At 48.4% G+C, this 17,846-nt stretch overlaps 1 protein-coding gene and 1 long non-coding RNA gene across 3 annotated transcripts in view; one reads left to right on the plus strand and one right to left on the minus strand.

Annotated features, from left to right (window-relative positions):
* The window catches only part of LOC138179019 (uncharacterized), a 54,716-nt gene extending 48,904 nt beyond the window's left edge, over positions 1-5,812 (minus strand). The window contains exon 1 of the long non-coding RNA XR_011172908.1: positions 5,641-5,812. This is a non-coding gene — a long non-coding RNA (uncharacterized LOC138179019). The remainder of the gene's footprint in view (positions 1-5,640) is intronic.
* Positions 5,813-6,944: 1,132 nt separating this feature from the next.
* The window catches only part of vn (membrane-bound neuregulin protein vein), a 198,524-nt gene continuing 187,622 nt past the window's right edge, over positions 6,945-17,846 (plus strand). The window contains exons 1-2 of one of the 2 annotated variants that reach the window (XM_069110959.1): positions 6,945-7,034; positions 7,125-9,132. In XM_069110959.1, coding sequence (XP_068967060.1) covers positions 7,833-9,132 — 1,300 coding nt within the window. In that variant the 5' untranslated portion in view covers positions 6,945-7,034; positions 7,125-7,832. Of the gene's footprint in view, positions 9,133-17,846 lie in introns of both variants that reach the window. The other variant, XR_011172800.1, reaches the window with a different exon arrangement.

Genomic DNA, 17,846 nt, shown 5'->3' on the forward strand with positions numbered 1-17,846 from the left:
AACTGTCGCTTTTACCCTCGACTGCGGGGGTCAGCTCGCTGAATGAACCACCTATTCCGTCTCTATCTTTCTCTCGATCTACCTTCGTCTCTGGCCCTTTTGCCCATCCTGTTTCTGCCCTTTCGGCAAATTTCCTGCACCCGAAAACGACGTGAAAACCCATATTTACGGGGCTTTCAGCTTTAGCGTGCACCTTGAAATCGTGCTCCATTCATTCGATAGTATTTTCGGTGAGAACTGGAAAACGAGAATTCACGTTCTGTAAATTCTACCAGCTTCCTGGAAAAATACAGCCAACGAATGCCACGTATTTAATGATTAAGAGCCCGCCATATGCAAATATATTTCCAATCCATGCGGTTGAGTTATAGTTTCGTGGTTGCTGATAGGTGCTTCTTTGGAAGGAAGTAACGATCGAAAGTTTTCAAGCATCATCCGTTGGAATTATTAATGACGCTTAAGACTCGGAGCAAAGTATTCAATGTCTGCTATCTTGTCACCCAATGTTCGCGTCCCTAGAAATTCACCTTCTTCATTTTTTCGTCGTTCCGCCGGTGATACCGGTTACGATAATCTTGCGACAAACTTCCACTCTTCTTTTCCTCTCGACTTTCTTACGTAACAGGAAAGAAGATGGTTGGGAGGGTCGTCGGCCGTGTCTTGGTATCTCGTTCCAGGACATTTTTTCTGAGACGGGAGTTTTCCAGAAGAGACACGCTCTCTTCCCATTGTTCCGCGCGTGGCTCATTTGCAAAGTTACATTTATGCAGCGTAACTTTATCCGCCGTGCAAACTTGCTCAGGCGAATCGACTGCAAGCTCGTTGAATTTTATTATAAAAAAAAAAGAAACAAACAAGAAAAGAAAACACAGAATAAAGCGAAGGAAGGAAGAAAAAATGGAAGTAGCTAGAGGCGCGATAACAAATGTAACACGCTTGTGCTTTATGTAACCCTGAAGTATTACTAGCTACAAATAGTAGATAATATGAAACACCACGAGCGAATATTCTTTGAATCTTCTTCGAATAAATCTAATTAGGAAGTTTCGATTAAAAGTTTTTCGATCGTTGTTCTAAAATTCCACCTCTTCGACTCGAAAATCGTCTTGGTTTGAAGTAATCACTCTCGGTTGATAGATAAGCTCCCCACGTTAAAATCCATAGAATCTTCTATCGAAGGGAAGGTGCGCCGAGCCGAGAATAATTTAACGTGGCCCGACGAATGGCCATTGATTTACGAAGCATCAAACTTCCACGAAAGTTAGCCGCGTATCGAGACCGTCCACCCTCTCTCTTCTCGTCCCTTCCGGTTTGTTCTTAGGCTGCAGTTAGCGGATTCGATTTAACTTCTCCTGTGGGCGAACGACATGGTTCTCGACTGGCAGCAAGCTCACCAGGCGAACCTACACAGAGATCAACCTAAAGGGAAAGGGAAGGAGGAAGAGAGAGTGCCAACGGATGCCCAGTAAGAGCAATTTGCCAATATCGAAAGTGTTTGTCGATAATCTGTTGGCGAGCTGTTCTTGCTAGTTACTAAAAACTTGCTTCCTCCTTTACTTTCCTCTCTTGTCGCTAGTCGATCGTACGTTTTCTCCTAGAAAGCACTTTATCGCGTAGATACGTATTTTGTAACTTCTTCGGAGATTCGTTCGGTATATTATATATCTCAATAATTGTACCTCTCCCAGCTGTAATTTCTGTAATAGGCGCTGAAGCAATAAAGATACCGAGAAGCTGGGAATCACCGTGATTTTGGAAATGTCAGGATTCTTGTTCCTGTACTGTGCAATTAGTAATATGTATGCCCTGGTGACTACGGAAAGCGCAAGATGTGATCGATGAAAAAAAAAAGATGGCCCAAGAACATCGATGGACACCAAGGTCGAACGCATTTCAATATTAAATTATAGTACTCGGGGTCGTAACTTGTTGTCTTTAAATCTGTATAAGATAACACATTGTAGCTGCATTTATCATCTGATAGTTTCACTCCGTTCGGTGTAATCATCTAGATTCCGTGCATTTATGTTGGAGAATTTTTCAATTTTTCCGTAGTATTCGGTATTCGACTGGTTTAATTTTTTACATTTCACTGAAAACGATTCTTTTTCCCTTCTTAACCTTATCGCGTCAACAGTTTCAGAAGGGTTATTTGTCGGTCTCGACACCAGTTTGTCGGACAAACTGCGTACCACATTCTCGATCACCGGCGAACGATCGAGAGTTCACGATCTTGATTTCTCACGGTGACCAATTGATTCTCGTTCGACGCGAGGTTTTATCTCGTGCGTTGAATCACAGCACTCCCCTACCGGAACCGGTTGTAGTTTACATTCAGCAAAATTGTTTCGATATTTAGGAAGTATTTTTCTACTGTGCATTTCCAATTCTGTTCAAACCAGGACTTGTTTTATTCGCTTCTGCTCCGAACTTTTCTACAGTGTAGGTACCTACTTTTCTATGTCGCTGCTCCGAAATTTTTCGATATAAGCACGTAAAACGCCAGCCAATTGAATCTCAGGAAATTTTACCGGTTCGCCGATAAATATTTGCTTTTCCCCTGTTCCGCAGGGCATCTCATCATTCCAGTTCGATAAAGATATTACGGATGCATACGCGACACTGGGTTATTTTCTTTCCGACTATGAATGGGAAGGTTCGTGTATTCGCGAAGCGGTTTCAGGAACCAGGAACAAAACGACGCAATGATCTGTGCACCACGTATTTATACACGTAGTTCGATCTAGGGACTTTTAAAGTAAGTCAGCGAAAAGCACACAGGTCGACATTTCCCATGTCGTTCTCACTTTTCAAAATATTTTCAAGGTACATCGATTCTCCGTGATCTGTTCCCCGAAAGCTTTCTGCCCATTGGAGACGATATTTCCATCGTCTGGCAAATAATTTATTCTCCGGAACTTTTGTCGAACATCCCCCGTGCATAAATTAGTGCAACGTAAGTCAAACCGTTCGTCTCTTAGAGATGGAGGGTGGATATATTAATCGAATTAGAGGAGTGTCGTGAGAACGAGGTAAGTCGTTCGTGCAACAAAATGCCTCGGGTTCAGTTTATGCGCGCGAGATAGTCGACGTGTAACGCTATATCGTATAATATGTCTCATTCCGCATTTTCCTCCCACTTCTTGCTCGGCGATCGATCGTTTGCCGATCGTTAAACGAATACCACGCGTTCCAACGATCTAACCCCCTTCCAAACACGTAACTGCATGTCGACATCAAACACATTTTAGACCCCATTCCACTCGTGTTCAGGAACATTCTGGTAATCACCGGATGACCATGTGATAAGCGAAAAAATCGGAAGAATCAATTCGCGACATCGCTGCAAGAACGAGTATTCCGCTTGAAAAATCGTGCCATCGGAATATAGCCGTGGTTTCGTTGGGAAAATCCATGCTGTGATTTATGCATTGTCGTGCAGATTAAAAGAGGACGGCCGAGATACCAAAGTAGGAAGGAAATTCATTTAAGGATACTGGATATGCGGAATTTATTTGCAGGATCTCATTTCCGGTCATTTGAGCGAAAATAAAACGCGGTGCAGAATGTTTCGATCCCATCAACGAGAGATAATGAAGGACCATCGTGTCACTGATGCATTATCCTGATGAACGCGCCGTAAATATTCGGCTACATAGCGAAACGGCGCCGATTAATTAGCCGAATTCGAACACGCGGTTATTTAACGTTCGGATATGCGGAATACAGCCGATCGGCAACTGTTTCTATTTATTATTTAAGCACTTGAAAACGATACGGCCGAAACGATAGGACGCGGAATGGTTGAAAATGCAAAATTACGATGGTTCGCGTGGTAAAGAAAGAAACAACACCGCGGGAGGTTCCGCGTAAATGGCAGCGTAGAGGAGAACGAAATGAAAACGTTAATTATGACGCGGCACGCTTAAGTGTCGCTATTTAACTCGGAATTAATCTGTCACGGAACGAGTGTGAAAAACTACCCGTTTAAGAGGCCGACTCTCTTGGCGGGTCGTTTGATTGGCAGCTCTCGAGGAGAGTTCCTCTTGAACGTCGTTGGTGCTCCCTCTCTCTTTTAAAAACCTCTCCGGGACTACTGGTGCGTTCGTATATTCGAGTCGGAAGCACGGCGCGATGCGGAGGGAACGAGGGGGCGCAAGAAGGAACGGCAGGGAAACGAAGGAAGACTTTATTTTCGGTGGCCCGATGACGCTGAAAGGCGCGAGCGTGGAAGAAGAGGAGGAACGACCCGTCGAACACCGAGCGTAAAAGAGCGCCGGAACGGGTAGGCTGGAGGGGACGAGACACGAAGAAAGCGAAATGTCCTCGAGACTCGGATAATGGCTCTGAACGCAGTCTGTGATTCGTAACAGTTTAACGTTTTATAGGAGCAACCTGATTGCACTCTGGGCCTGTGCCGTTGTAGCCGGTGTTGATTTTAATAAGTGCTTCGTCATTATGCCCGAACGTATTCGATTGTTCGACCTGTCTTCCAAGAGCAGGTAAATATTGAAGTACGATATTAATTTGCGTTCTAATTTGAAACTATTCGTAGCAAATAACATCGGAGAAATCCCAGCTAGCGTATATTTCATCGGAAACGTTGCGATCTAAGGTAAACGACGTCCGCCGAAACGCGAATACTGCCCGAGTGAAAACAAAGTTCTATCTATTTTGAAAACATTGTTACCGTGTACGCGTATGGGCCGATTTAACTCGTATTACGGGTTAAAATATCAATGTTTACCAGAAATTACGAGAACCGTCGACGTTAATTGCGCAATAACAATAATCACAACGACGCAACGTCTCGCGTATATTCATGCGTTAAAAATCGAAGTATCGTACGTCATTGTATAGAAACACGAAGCACGCTTGAAATCACATTTTGTCGGTGTAAAGGAAAACAGTATCGAGAGAAATCGAAATAAAAATGATACTACTAACGAGAGAACCTGATGTGCATTTCATGGCTGCGAACGAGATTTTCTCGGCACATAAATAAGCATAAAAAAAAAGAAGGGAAGGATAAAAAGTAACAACGTCGTCCACTAGATTGTACTTATAAATGTCTGAACGAAGGACAATCTAACGACGAGGTAGAGGACAGAGAGAGACGGAGAAAGGCGCTTATTGTGCGCTGAACCATGTCGCCTTAGCGCACCGAGCAAAGTGAAACCTCCACAAAAAGCGTAAACAAAAAATAAACGTGACGAGGGTCAGTAGAACCTCCGTGTACGTCAACACCGCGTGAAAATACGACGTAAAACGAAGAATGGAATTTGTAACGCGAAGCATGGTGCAACAAGCGCATAAAGACGCTTCGAATCATTTCACGAGTGTACCGTTAATGACGCGACCGCCATCTTTAATGCGCGAACTTTTGGCGCGGATGCATCCCGATTAACGTTATGCGCTTGGATTATAGTGCGTTATGAACAAGTGAATATCGAGTGAAAACATCGCGATCCTCGTCTCTATCCTGGCTCTCGTGACGCAGTTTCGCGTTCAACGCATCGCGAGAGTAGATAACTAAGACGGAGATTCGTGATAGCAATCAGAATTACGCGAATGTATAACCTAACCAAAAAAAAGGAGGGCGGTCGCGTAACAAAGAGGACATTTATGTTTGGTACTCACGATTGGAGACAGATGAAGTTGGATGGAAGAGTGAAGGTGCGAGAGAGACACATGGTGATTGTGTGTGTGCAGTCAGGAAGGAGACGCGAGAGAGAGAAGAAAGAGAAGGATCACGCGTGCGGTTCCTCGGTTGTTAGGTCGTCGTTACACAGGTTCTTAAAGGTCCCGTGGTCTGGCGTCTGGCTGTGTGTAGAGTGGAGTGTAGCGAGCGCGGGGTTCTCGGTGTCGCCGCTTCGGTCGGTGCGCGCGCAGAGCCTCGACCGGCGTCCGCCAGGAGTCGCTGGCGCTGTGGCCGGCCTCGGGCTGCGCGAGCGGGCCGTTCAGTCTAATTTGAACCGTCGCGCGCGCCCGACGCGGGGCCACCGACAATCCCTTCTCCGCCTCGACGTGACACGAGGCTCCTCGTGCATGCCGCGTGCAACACACGCGCCGATCCCCCGCACGATATTAACCGAACGCGTGCCCGCCATCCAGCACAACCGACAGAAGCATCGTTGCCATCGTAGAATCGGTGTCGAAGTTGAACCGTGTACTACGATCGTCTCTTCGGTCGCTCCTCCTCGCGAATCCGACGACCACGCTCGTTGCTCCGTTCACCGTCTGCCGAGAATTTTCACTCGCAAACCAGCGTTTCGTGTTTCGCTCGTTCCCGTTCTTACGTTACTCGCGACCCGTTGACGTGCGCGATCGTTGTCGTCGTCGTCGTCGTCGTCGACGACGTTAGTGCCGCGATCACCGCGAAACGTCGACAAGTCTGGACGGCAACGGGGAGGAGGAGGCGGAAGAATCGTGTGGTAAAACTGAACAGTGAAGTGCGTCGCGCAAGGGCTAGACTTCGACGGTCGACACTACCAACCGCGCGAGAGCCTCGTGAGTATATTTAAATAGTGTGTCTCTCTGGCTGGTCAGAGGAAGCCGACAGTTTCTTGGTCTTCTTCTTCGTCGTCATCGTCGTCGTCGTCGTCGTCGTCGTCGTCGTCGTCGTTGTCGTCGTTGTCGTCGTCGTCGTCGTCGTCGTCTTCTTCTTCTGCTTCGTCCTCTTCTTCTTCTTCTTCTTATTCCGCTCCTTCCTACGTCGTGTGTCATCATCCTCGGCTTTTCCTCGTTCGGAGTGCAACGTGATACGACGAGAGACCGAGCCACGAGATCGGGGGTGGCGCGAAATTCTTTATCAATTCTCGACAATTTATTTCGAGATACGGAAACAGTGCCGCCGATTCGCCACCGGGAGAGTGCTCCAAAAAAACCAAAATCAAATACGGTCGAACAGTATCTCGGATGACTTGGATCGTATCGATTCGACGACAATGAAGGAGTAGTCGATTCGACGTGTACGCACAGGATACAACGATCGTCGATTTGGAGAACCAAGTCTCTCGATCGATCCGAAAAAGGTTTGAAGTCCAACGAAAAAGTCGTAGAAGTACTCTATTATTTTCAATATAGGAGTGTCGCGTATATAAACAAAACTATTTACAACGCAGGCACAACATTAAGAAGGGACGACGGCGCCTGTTACGGATACGAGGAATCGCGAGCAGGATGTTATTCTCCATCGATCGACAGGATGATCGCGAGTTTTGAACTGTACTTCTCGATGCGGTTTAGAGGGAGTACAATCGCAGTAGCCGGCGGTCGTGATCGTTTGCGATAATCGCGAATAGACGCAGTACGAATTCGTACCGCGGTGTTCCTGTCGCATCCATCCCGAGTCATCAAGGATGAAGAGGACGGTACTAGGCTGGACGAAGAGCAGACAGCTGAGAATCTGTCCGATGGAAGTCCCGATGTTTTGCTGCTGCCGGTGGTACAACACCTCGTGAACGAGCGATTCTCATTATTCGACGACAGTCGTCTACGGAAGGAAGGAGACCTTGGTAGACGAAGGGGTCGCGAAGACAGCAGTTTCCGAGCGAATGAGGCTTCGCTGAAGATTGAACGCGTGCGAGAGACAGGAGGAGAGGGACGCGATATCGATAGCGAAAGAGATCTTCTCGCGAGATTTTTAGGCGAATTCGCGAACAAAGAAAGAGAAGAGAAAGCACCAGAGAGAAAGCGACAGAGAGGGAGAGAGAGAGGGGAGAGAGAGAGTGTGTGTGAGAGATAGAGAGAAAGAGAGAGAGTGGTGTGTGCTGCGTTCGGGGTGACCGAGGTGTCGACCTCACCCCCGATTAAACCAGCAAGCAGGTCGGATGATGTGGGCGTCTCTGTTTTTGGCCGGGATCTTAAGCGGCTGGTGGGGCGCACTGGCGCTCGCTGCGGCACCCCCCGCCAATTGGAACTCCCTCGAGGAGACGTCGACGAGGACCACCAGCGACCATCCACCATCGATGAGCATCGCCGCCGTTGAAAAGCCCCTCGATTACCGTTTACCAACTTGGAACTTCGTTACGCGAACTATCGATATACGCGAGCATCGAACAGCCGACCAGACCCTCGCTCAACCTACGCGAGATTACAAATTACTGGTTGACGACGACGTTCAACCAACGTCACGGCTTAACCAACGATCCGAACAACTTTGGAAGGAACAGCAAGAGAGAAGGTCCCCCTCGAACTTGCAACTCGCCACCGAGAATGATAAACTGTTCGTTGCATCGGATTCGTGGACGTACCAGAAGATCGGTGACGAGGGTCCATCGTCGACGATCGAGCAAGCTTCTGGCAGCTATCGAACTCCGATTTTCCCAGTGGGAAACCTTCGTTCCCAGGATGCTTCGAAGAGATACACGACTCAGGAAGAGTTCGACGACTCGATACGCGACGTGTTCGTATCATCGTCGAAGCGGGTCAACCGTCGTCTAGATGACGAGACGGCGAACGTTTATCCAAAGATGGAGGAGACCGGATTGACCCAGCTACCTCGTCACTCGTCCACGCAAACACCGATCCTGCGTTCGTCCGGGACCGAATCGTCGATGGAGAGACCGCGTGTCATCAGATCGACCAAGCAACGACCAAAGAACCGTACGAAAGCAGACTCGCCGAGAGAACAGCGACGAAGATGCCGGAACAAGGGTTGTCGCGGTCAGAATTGGTGTCCTGACGTGGACGTTGGGAACAGAGCTTATCTAGCGCCAACGGTGTTCGAGGGAAAAGCGAGAAGCATGTCCTCTGTGAGGAAACCAGGCTCGAACTACGCGGTGACGTTCGAGGTGAAGCAAGTATACAAAAGCCAGCCCGGTTTCCAGCCATTGCAAAAGAACGATAGCGTCAGGCTGCACTTTCGAGACAAATCGGCGCCCGGCAAGTCGACGGTCTGTGGTTACGACAACGATGGGAAGCAGCAGCAGCAACAACAACAACAACAACAACAACAACAGCAACGCGATAATCAGAGTGGTGTGGTGCGAGCCAATATTAAGAGGGGTAAAGTGTATCTAGTGTTTGTGAATCGCGTGGGACCCAGAAACTTCACGATCCTCGGTGAGCCGGTGATACGAAGCAAGAAGAACGAACAGGCGGTGCAGGCTGTCATTCGACCGGATTACGGTGAGTACGATTATCATCTCTAGCCCATTAATCTAAGAGCTTCGCTCTCGACCGAAGAAACGACTATTGAGAACGATCGGGAGTTATTGCAGCTGCGTGCTTTTGATTCGCGACCCCCCGTGTCTCGTATCGCATCGCGTCGCGTTTACGAATGCGTATGCCTCAACTCTTGCTATTATTTTCACGCGTGAGCGTATTCTCGCATCCAACGATCCTATCGAAAACGCGCTATACCTCGGCCTGGATTCTGTCGAAAAATCTTCCACCGATACGATATCTGGTATCCTGATTTTTTGGATATCATACGCACGGATGCTTAGACGTTGAACCACCGTGACGTTTCTTCGATACGGTCGGATTATATATGATGGAAAAAACGCAGTTTGCCGTCCGTTAGAAACCTAATCCGCGCACGATACAAGCTTGTAGGACGTCTTTCGGCTTCGGCAAAATCATTCCAGACAGTTAGAACCGTGAACAATAAATTGTAACCAAGCTTTGACGCTATTACTTATCGTATCTGAGACTCGTTTCTGGCTACACGAGTACGCCCACGTAGAAGAGAAGAGGTGCTTTCCTCGAGGCGCGTAATCGAGACGCGAACACGCGTATATTTAAACCGCCACGTAAGTTGGATCGCCTTCAAGTCGGCGTGCGTGGTTCGCTCGTTCGCTCGCTCGCTCACGCGAGCGTCCGACTACGAGCCACTCGTCGGCTTTCCGAACAGGCGACCGTCGACGACTACGATGACGACGTGATCGGGCATTTCCACCGGAACTCGACGCCAGAACGAGCGTAACGAGTCTCGAGTTTTGAAGGTGGTCCAATTTGCCCGCGGTTCAACGCGCTCCACTCGACTCCCTGCTCGTTCCCTCCGTGACGATTCCCGGCCAAAGACTTGTTCGCGCTGTCCGATGACTACCGTGGCGGCGACCTTCCGCCACTTGATTTATCGCGATAAGTTGTGCGCCTTGGTCGACTCGGCTTTAGATATCGAAAGTAGCTCGTCACAGAACATCTGTGAGACTTTTGACGAGCCGATGTTCCGTTTCAACTCGTCGCGCACATGTGGTCTCCCTGTTTCGACCTGTAACACACCGCGTTTTCCAACTCTTCGATCCACCGAGACGTTTCCTCGAATATTTATCATCTACTAGTTTACTCGAATTAGTCACAGCTAGGAATAATGTATTACCTTAGTGTATTGCGACATTTTGAGACGAGTTATCGATACCGCCGTGATCGCATAGATAACGTCGCGTCGGAATTAGCGTTGCTTGTACGTTCCGATACAGGCGAGTTAATGAGGAGCGTTTTGAGAAATTTACGCAACACACGTTAAAGGAGATCAACGTAGCGAGATCGATAAAATCGAAGCATCGACCGAAGCGTCGTCTATTCGAAGCACGTTCGTTTAGATTCTGTTTTATTCGTAACGCTTTGGACGCTTTGCAAATATGTCGGACATTTTTCGATCGGGCTTGCTGCTGTGTACGGCGCAAAGGAAGGAAAGTTCTTTGATACTTCTTCGGAGTAACTCGGCTCCAGCGTCGTTAGCGTCGTTTTCGTCGTCCACTTTCCTCGTCTCGTTTACGACTTCGGAACTGTTGCGCTCGTTTGCCCAGCAGCCCAGCTCCAAACCCTCTTCACCTGTGCGTATTACACATCCGCCTTGACGCGTATCGAAAGTTTCCGGGACTTATCCCATTATCAAGCCTTGGAGTATCTCGTTTCGTGAAGAGCGGAGAGGAGCCGTCCCACTCGGCTAGAGACTCGGCTCCTCTGCCTCCGCTTAAACCGATTTATCATGTACGTCTGAACGTTGAGGGGTAAATTGGATTCTCGGGAGCTTCGAATCTTGATAATCTCGTCGAATCTTAGTCACAGATCGTTAAAAAATCTCGTAAACCTGGAACCTCCAGTCTTTTCTTATCGAGAATTATTTCATTCTTATTTAACGATTCTCTCGAATATTTGATTTTGCTTTGTTAAGCGTTTTCAAAGTATCTTCTTGAGAAGAGCAGATTTTTAAATAAACCACTTTTCCAAAATGAAAAGCGTATGACTCGTAGGAAACGAGGGGTGCAGAAGTTGGGCGTGAAAAGAGGCGCAAACGCTTCTGGTGTCCGGCGACGCGACGGTTCGTTGATCCGCGATCCGCAAAAGCGGGTCCGCCAGCCCTTCTCCCAGTTGCCGGTGACTAAGCCAGACGGGGGGACCCGGGACGTCAATTATAAGGCCTTAATCGGAAACCCGTCCTTACTTCTGTTGGCTTACACTCGGCCATGCCACCCGAGTGAGACAGCGGGCGAAGAAAAACGGAATATCGAGAGCATAGTCGTGTCGCGCGCGACTATCCTCGTCGTCACGCGCCCCGAGTCCCTCGGATACCTGCGACTGTTATCGTATCTCGACGGTTGTTCTCGCCTTTGGCCAACGCGATCCGTTGCTTCCAAGGGAGCGCTTGTCTTTCTTCAGGCTTCTACGAGATTCCGGACGACTCTCTTGGGGATACAGGTTGCACGGTACAAGAATCTGCCGCTACTTGCAGCTCGAAATCCATCGAGAGCTATTAACGAATTCGCATGTTGAATCTCCGTTTCGGCAGTGATCAATGATCAGAGATGTGAATCACATCTTCGTAAATAAGAGTTCTCCGATAGTAATTGCAACTAACTGCGAATCGTGAAAAGGTACCAGCACCGAATTGTTTCGGGTCGACATCATCCGTCTCCGTTTAAATGACTACTCCTACGATTGATGAACTTCCAAGCGTAATCTCGAGAGCGATAAGCACAGGGTATTTAAAGCCGTATCTGTAGTTTAAAAATGGGGAAACGTTTAGTCATGTGCGGCAAAATGTCGCACGGTCTATCGTTCTTGTCTTGGTACATCGTAACACAACGTTCGTTAGGCGTGACTAATTATTAATTCTATTTATATCAGAACCTGTAAAGCCGATGAAATCGGGAAAGGTAACCGAGCACAGATCGGATAACTATAGTGTCGACCATTTTTCGGAAGCGGTCTCGCCGGGCAGATTAAGAGCTCGCGTTCGCAGAAATTTCTACGTGCTATTCTTAGATCGTGCACCGTGTATGCAGCGATTGCGCATTATGGTGTAACTACGAGTTCAGCGGCGCGATATCTGGTTCGTTGGTTCGTTCCTTCGATCGTTCTTGTGGCACACGCGATATTGCGTTATCGCGCAAGAGACTAGAATCTTCGGGCGCAATGTGTCGGCACGATGACAGGTCCTAAAAGGGACGCGCGCAACGTTCAGGGCTACGAGTTATTTTGGCATTTACCGCGAGTACCGTGGAGCGTGCGATGCAAGCACATGCGGGTGCTGGTTAATCGTTTCGATACTTGTAATTTCTCGGTAGGGAGCTGCTGTTCTCTGCATGAACGAAGTCTAATCAAAAAGCTCAAATTTTCAGGCATTTTCACCAGGAAACGAAAATATAATCGCGTTGATTTTCACCACTTCATCTACTGCTAGATAGAGAAATCTTTGGTCGAGGCTGCGCAGCTGTCGCCTGCGAAGCAACGAATTACTATAGAAATTAATTGACGTCAATTATCGTTGCGTTCGACGGGTGTATGTAGGACGCACCATCGAGTGTCGGTGCACGGTGCAACGGTGCTATGGTGCAACGGTGCTTCGGGCAGATAGTTAAAAGACCGATCCTTCGAAAATAACGATCGTCTTGCTGTGACACTTTTGATCAAACGAGCGCGCCGTTGAAATTCGGTTCGTTCCTTTGGCTACACGTTTTCAAGTGGCTAATCGCGTAGACGATATTGGATGCCTCTGTTTAAAACGATAACGGGCAATGCGATGCGCCCATGCCAACCTTTACCTGTTACTGTTGCGGCGCGACTGCGAACCGTCCGTGAAATTAATAGAAGCGACTTTCATTTATCGCTCGCGACTACGTATTTCGGGAATTGTATATGGGTCAGCGTTGACTTCGTTATTTCCCGTCTCCTATTCCGTTGTACGCTTACCGACGACGGATTAGCGTGATGTAATTAACGTGAATTAGCTAGATGAAATGTCTGGTTCGATCAAAGAGAATTTCGACTATTCATTTCTGCGAAAGTCGGTGTCTCGTGATAGTCGATCGATAAAGCATAATTGGCAACTTAGCGGGAACAGAGCTCGTACATCGGACACGAGATTGATCGTCGAAGGAAGGGGAGTAAGGCACAAGGGCATCAGGAGGAGCAGCAAAGAGACGGATAGAGAGTGAGAGATGGAGAGACAAAGCAAAGCGAAAGAAAGGACTGGGTGAAAGAGGAAGGAAGAACGAAGGAAGGAATAAGGGAGAGAAGTGGGCCCGCGAGGCGGGCAGGAGGGGGGAAATCGGCACGTACGTATCCAGAGCACGTACGGCCCTGTGCCCATACTCAGAGGAACCCGCAGGTACGCTCTATATACCGTGGACTGTGGACGGTGGCTCACGCACAGACAGACGGTCGCACACGCACGTGCATAGCTAGAGGTGGGGTATGCGAGTAGTCAGGGTGGGGGACCACACGTGTGGTGTGTGTATACACCGTAGCGGCGAGCAGGTAGACTGCTGGGCGGCCGGCGATCCAGCCTCGAGCACGAGGTCTCCGAGGTGATCCGCCGCCGATCTGGAGAACCGGTGCTCTCGATGCTGCGCTCCACCTGGCTCGCTCGCATCGAAATTAGTTTACCCGGAATGCGATTGTAGCGATGCGCTGCGATGCGTTCACTGCGCGACACTCGGATCGTTTCTCGTTCGCGTTCCACGGCTCGGTTCATTCTTTCCGTTAGAAAATTAATTTACAGATAAGATTAATTGGCGAAAGAGTCAGGACGAGGGATCGGCAATTGGATCGAGCGTGACACCGCCTTGTCACGCCCTTTCATTGGTCCGTGGAAATGCCACGTTTCCGTTGGAATTTCTCGACTTTCGAGAGCGTTTGTAAGTAGATAGAAAGAACGAAGAAACGATGAAACCTCCTTTCGGAGTGAAATTTATAATCTCGAATCGATGATCGGTGCTGCAACAAAACGTAATACGCGTACTTTGGAATAGAATTTGAATAGCAGCCCCAACGCGTTAATACGTTCAGGTTTAACGTAATAATTCGATCATGATAAATGGACGCAGGTCTATGTCGAGCGGCCGATTCAACGGTACGAACTGGAACACGGAATAAATTGCGGCATGTCGTTCGCTATGTCGACGATCGAGTAGACTGCTGGGCGACTGCCGATCTAACGTGGCCGGTCACTCGAGCGTGATTATTTTTAGCGATCCGAACGACAAGCGATCAGTGAACGGTGAACCGCATCGATGGTTCGTGAACGGCACGGCGCACAGTCCGCCTGTCCGTTCGCGAACATAGCAGAGATTTTTCCACAATAACGAAACCTCGATATTATCACGGAACGACGCGATAAGATCTATCCTCGCGATCCTCTTATCGCGCGAATGTTTTGCAAAAGAACGAATTATACGCGAAGGAACGTTCTCGGTTTCAAAAACGACGAGCTTCTCCAAAAATGTGAAACTCGTGGCTGATTAATGTCCACGAATCGCGACGAATCTCCGTGGTCGGTGATAAGGAACGACATGCATCATTTCTGGAAGGAAGAAAAGTTTTAATATCGTCCAGCTCGCGAAATTTATGGTCCGCTTTTCTCCGCTGGGGAATTGGCCGGTGTTCGCAATTCGATGGCGTTTGCGGAAATGTTTTCCCTTCGGTGTTCCGTCTCGTCGTACAGGATTGGGATTCACGAAATTGGCACAGCTGGCAGAACAGTTGCCGTAGGACAATCAATGTTCCCGAATACAATGCGATAATTTGCTATCGCTTGTCGCCATCAACGATTGAATTACGGGCATATTATTATCGTACCGGCGCATTTCTGACGCTTGACTATTTCTGCCACGGACAAATGTTCGCGTGATTAACGATGCCTCGATTGTCCCTTCGAGCTCGTCGATTTTTCTTCCCGCTAAAAATCGCCAAAAGATCCTTCCATCGTCGAAAAGACCAATCGTTTTTTTTTTTTTTTTTTTCTTTGCAAACGTGAAACGGAACTCGCGATGAATATTTTTATGGTCGCGTATCACGGTAACGAGGTGAATGTTAAGATATCGTTAATCTTTAATGACTGGTAGCTGGCAACAATTCGAAGCCGCGACCCGCTTTCGCGAAATTCAAGGTTTCAAACTTGAAATCAACGCACGCGCTTCGCGACCTGTGCCACAGACCGCTCGATCCACAGTGTCGTAATAATCACGGTATAGGCGGTAGATCGATCGATCCATCGGAGAGGACGAACCTCGCTCCTTGTTATCAGAAAGCCTGCGCGAAAGTAGGGGGAAAAAAGCAGCCTAAACTGCGACGCAGCGTTCCGAGAAACACGATTCTCCGGGTCTCTCTCCACTCGACTCGTCTACCCTTTTCTACTATCCCGTGGAAAACGCTTCGGTATCTCGTTAAAAACTCGGTAAAAAGTTGGAGTTAGGATTCCCCTCCAAGCTCCCCCTTTTTTTACCTCCTCTCGTTTTCTTTTTAACCTCGATTTCAACCTCCGCCACGAACGAGCCAACAAAAAAAAGACAGCCTGTCGATAACATGTGTTTTCCCTGCCGGTTAAGCCGCCACCCCTTCTCCCGCGACTCCAGCTTCTCTCTATCAGTTGCCCTTCCTACACACGCTTCTTTTCTAGTCGGAATAAGGGATGAGCCGGCTTAAAGAATCGTAGATTGAATATCACGGCTGCGAGACTGGCGGCGGCCACAGCATGCGGATACGCCCAGCGATTTGTATGCCGAACGCGGTTGACTATTTCACCCTTCCATGAGCTCGCGCATTTCCTTTTTTTTTTTTTCTTGCCTCCTCTTTTCTTCCACTTTTGCGCAGATTTCTTCGCTTGTCCTATATTCCAGACGAGGCTGCTCTGTTTCGTATACCGCTTATAGATCACTATGATCAATTTACGCTTCGGTAGCCGTGTTGTTCTTTTTTCGTCCGTTGATTTCGCTCGATCGAGTTTCCCGCCGTTATCGCGCCCCACCGTTCGCTTTCTTTCATCTTCGTTGGCATTCTTCTTTTATTCGAGATCCGAGAAAGCACCCTGGCGCGATTTCTGCATACGCGAAGGTCGGCCGAGCAGTTTCCACGGGCGAAAAAATATACTTTGAGAAGACGGCTGACGCAACGCGGCTAGGAGCTGGTAGATCAGACGTCCGGTTCGTTGTCGCGGTTATAAATAACCTACTCACGGAGTATTATTTCCGAACGGTCTAGAACCCATTCGGATCTATGAAAGAGGTCACGTAATGCGAGCGTGGAAAAAGGAGGAAGTAGGAAATCTGTAGCCGCAGCTTTGACTCGACCAACGTTTTCGCCACACGGAAGCACGACCCAACAACTGCGGTCGCTCGAAAGTATCCTACTGAAATAATAAAAAATGTGAAATGTCGCGCGAATTTGCGGAACAATGAACCCTAGCCAGGAAGTATTTCGTGTCAACGAAGGGTTCGCGAAACAGAAGCGAAGTTGATATGGAACTCCGGTTGGTCGTACAATCGTCAGACAATTTGATAATTAACGAGCAGCCGAGCTGCTCTGGCTTGTTAAATAATTCCTGGATCGGATACCTTTGACGAACACCCGTATTTGCGCAACTCCGAGAGCTTTGTCGTTCCTCCGAATAACCCTTTCCAAGGGGAGGAATGCGCTCGCTCAAGGTTGTCGCGAGCTTTCCCGCGAATCCGAGCTTCCCTTGGTAATCCCACCGGCTAATCTTCCTCGTTTGGTCCCGTTGGAATGCAGCGTTCCTCCTTTTTCTCCCCTCTTGTTCCTTTTCTTTTTTCTAAAGCAAAGCAGAACCTTCCACGTCGGTCGCGAGTCTTTGTTCCGCCGCGTTTTGGAACGTTCTCGTTCCGTAAGAGAACGGAAGGAGCTTATCGCTCATTGGCAGAAGATACGAGCGATTTGCGAAGGTATTCGAAGCAACCATTATCTTCCTCTGCAAAGCACGTACTCTGTATGGTAATCGATTCGTTTTTCGAGAATCGCTGGTGCACGCTCCGATCGTCTTCTCGCTTCTATTCCGACCGATCAGGTCGAAGGGTTTCGGTTAAACGGCATCGACGATCTCGATTAAAGGCGGACACAGGGAGATGGCGAACCGATTGCATTGCTCCAGAATCGCGAATTTAGCGTTGATCCGTAGCGGGCCGACACAGTCGGCGGACAGATGGAAAAACGTTTTGTGTCGGGGGTGGGAGGGAGTTCGTATCGGGACTGAAATCTTGGCAGACCCGAGAACACTTCGCTACGGTTAATGCACGGGGAATGGGCCGCTGCACGGAAACAGGGTTTTCCTTGGAACACGAGCTAAGAATTCGTGGGAGCATTACGATATAGGATGACGTCAAGTGTGTCAAGAGACAGAGGCTCTCTTCTGGTTGCCTAACTTTGCGATCTTTCGAGTTTCAGAAAATTTGTAAAGAAACTCTTTGTCCAATAGCTGCGTCTGTTATCGTCGTCTGTTTTTTCCTCGTGTCATAGTGTTTGCTTTGCTAACGAGAGGCAATCGAGAACTGGTTCGGAACACGACGAAACTCTCGTTTATTATGTTCGCTTTCCGTTTCTTCTGATACATCGCGAGACCTCGAAATGAGAAGAGGCACGCGATTTTGGGTCGAGATCAAAAT

This window comes from Bombus flavifrons, chromosome 4 (assembly GCF_040668555.2).
Source record: "Bombus flavifrons isolate JBK064 chromosome 4, iyBomFlav1_principal, whole genome shotgun sequence".
Taxonomy (NCBI): Eukaryota; Metazoa; Arthropoda; class Insecta; order Hymenoptera; family Apidae; genus Bombus; species Bombus flavifrons.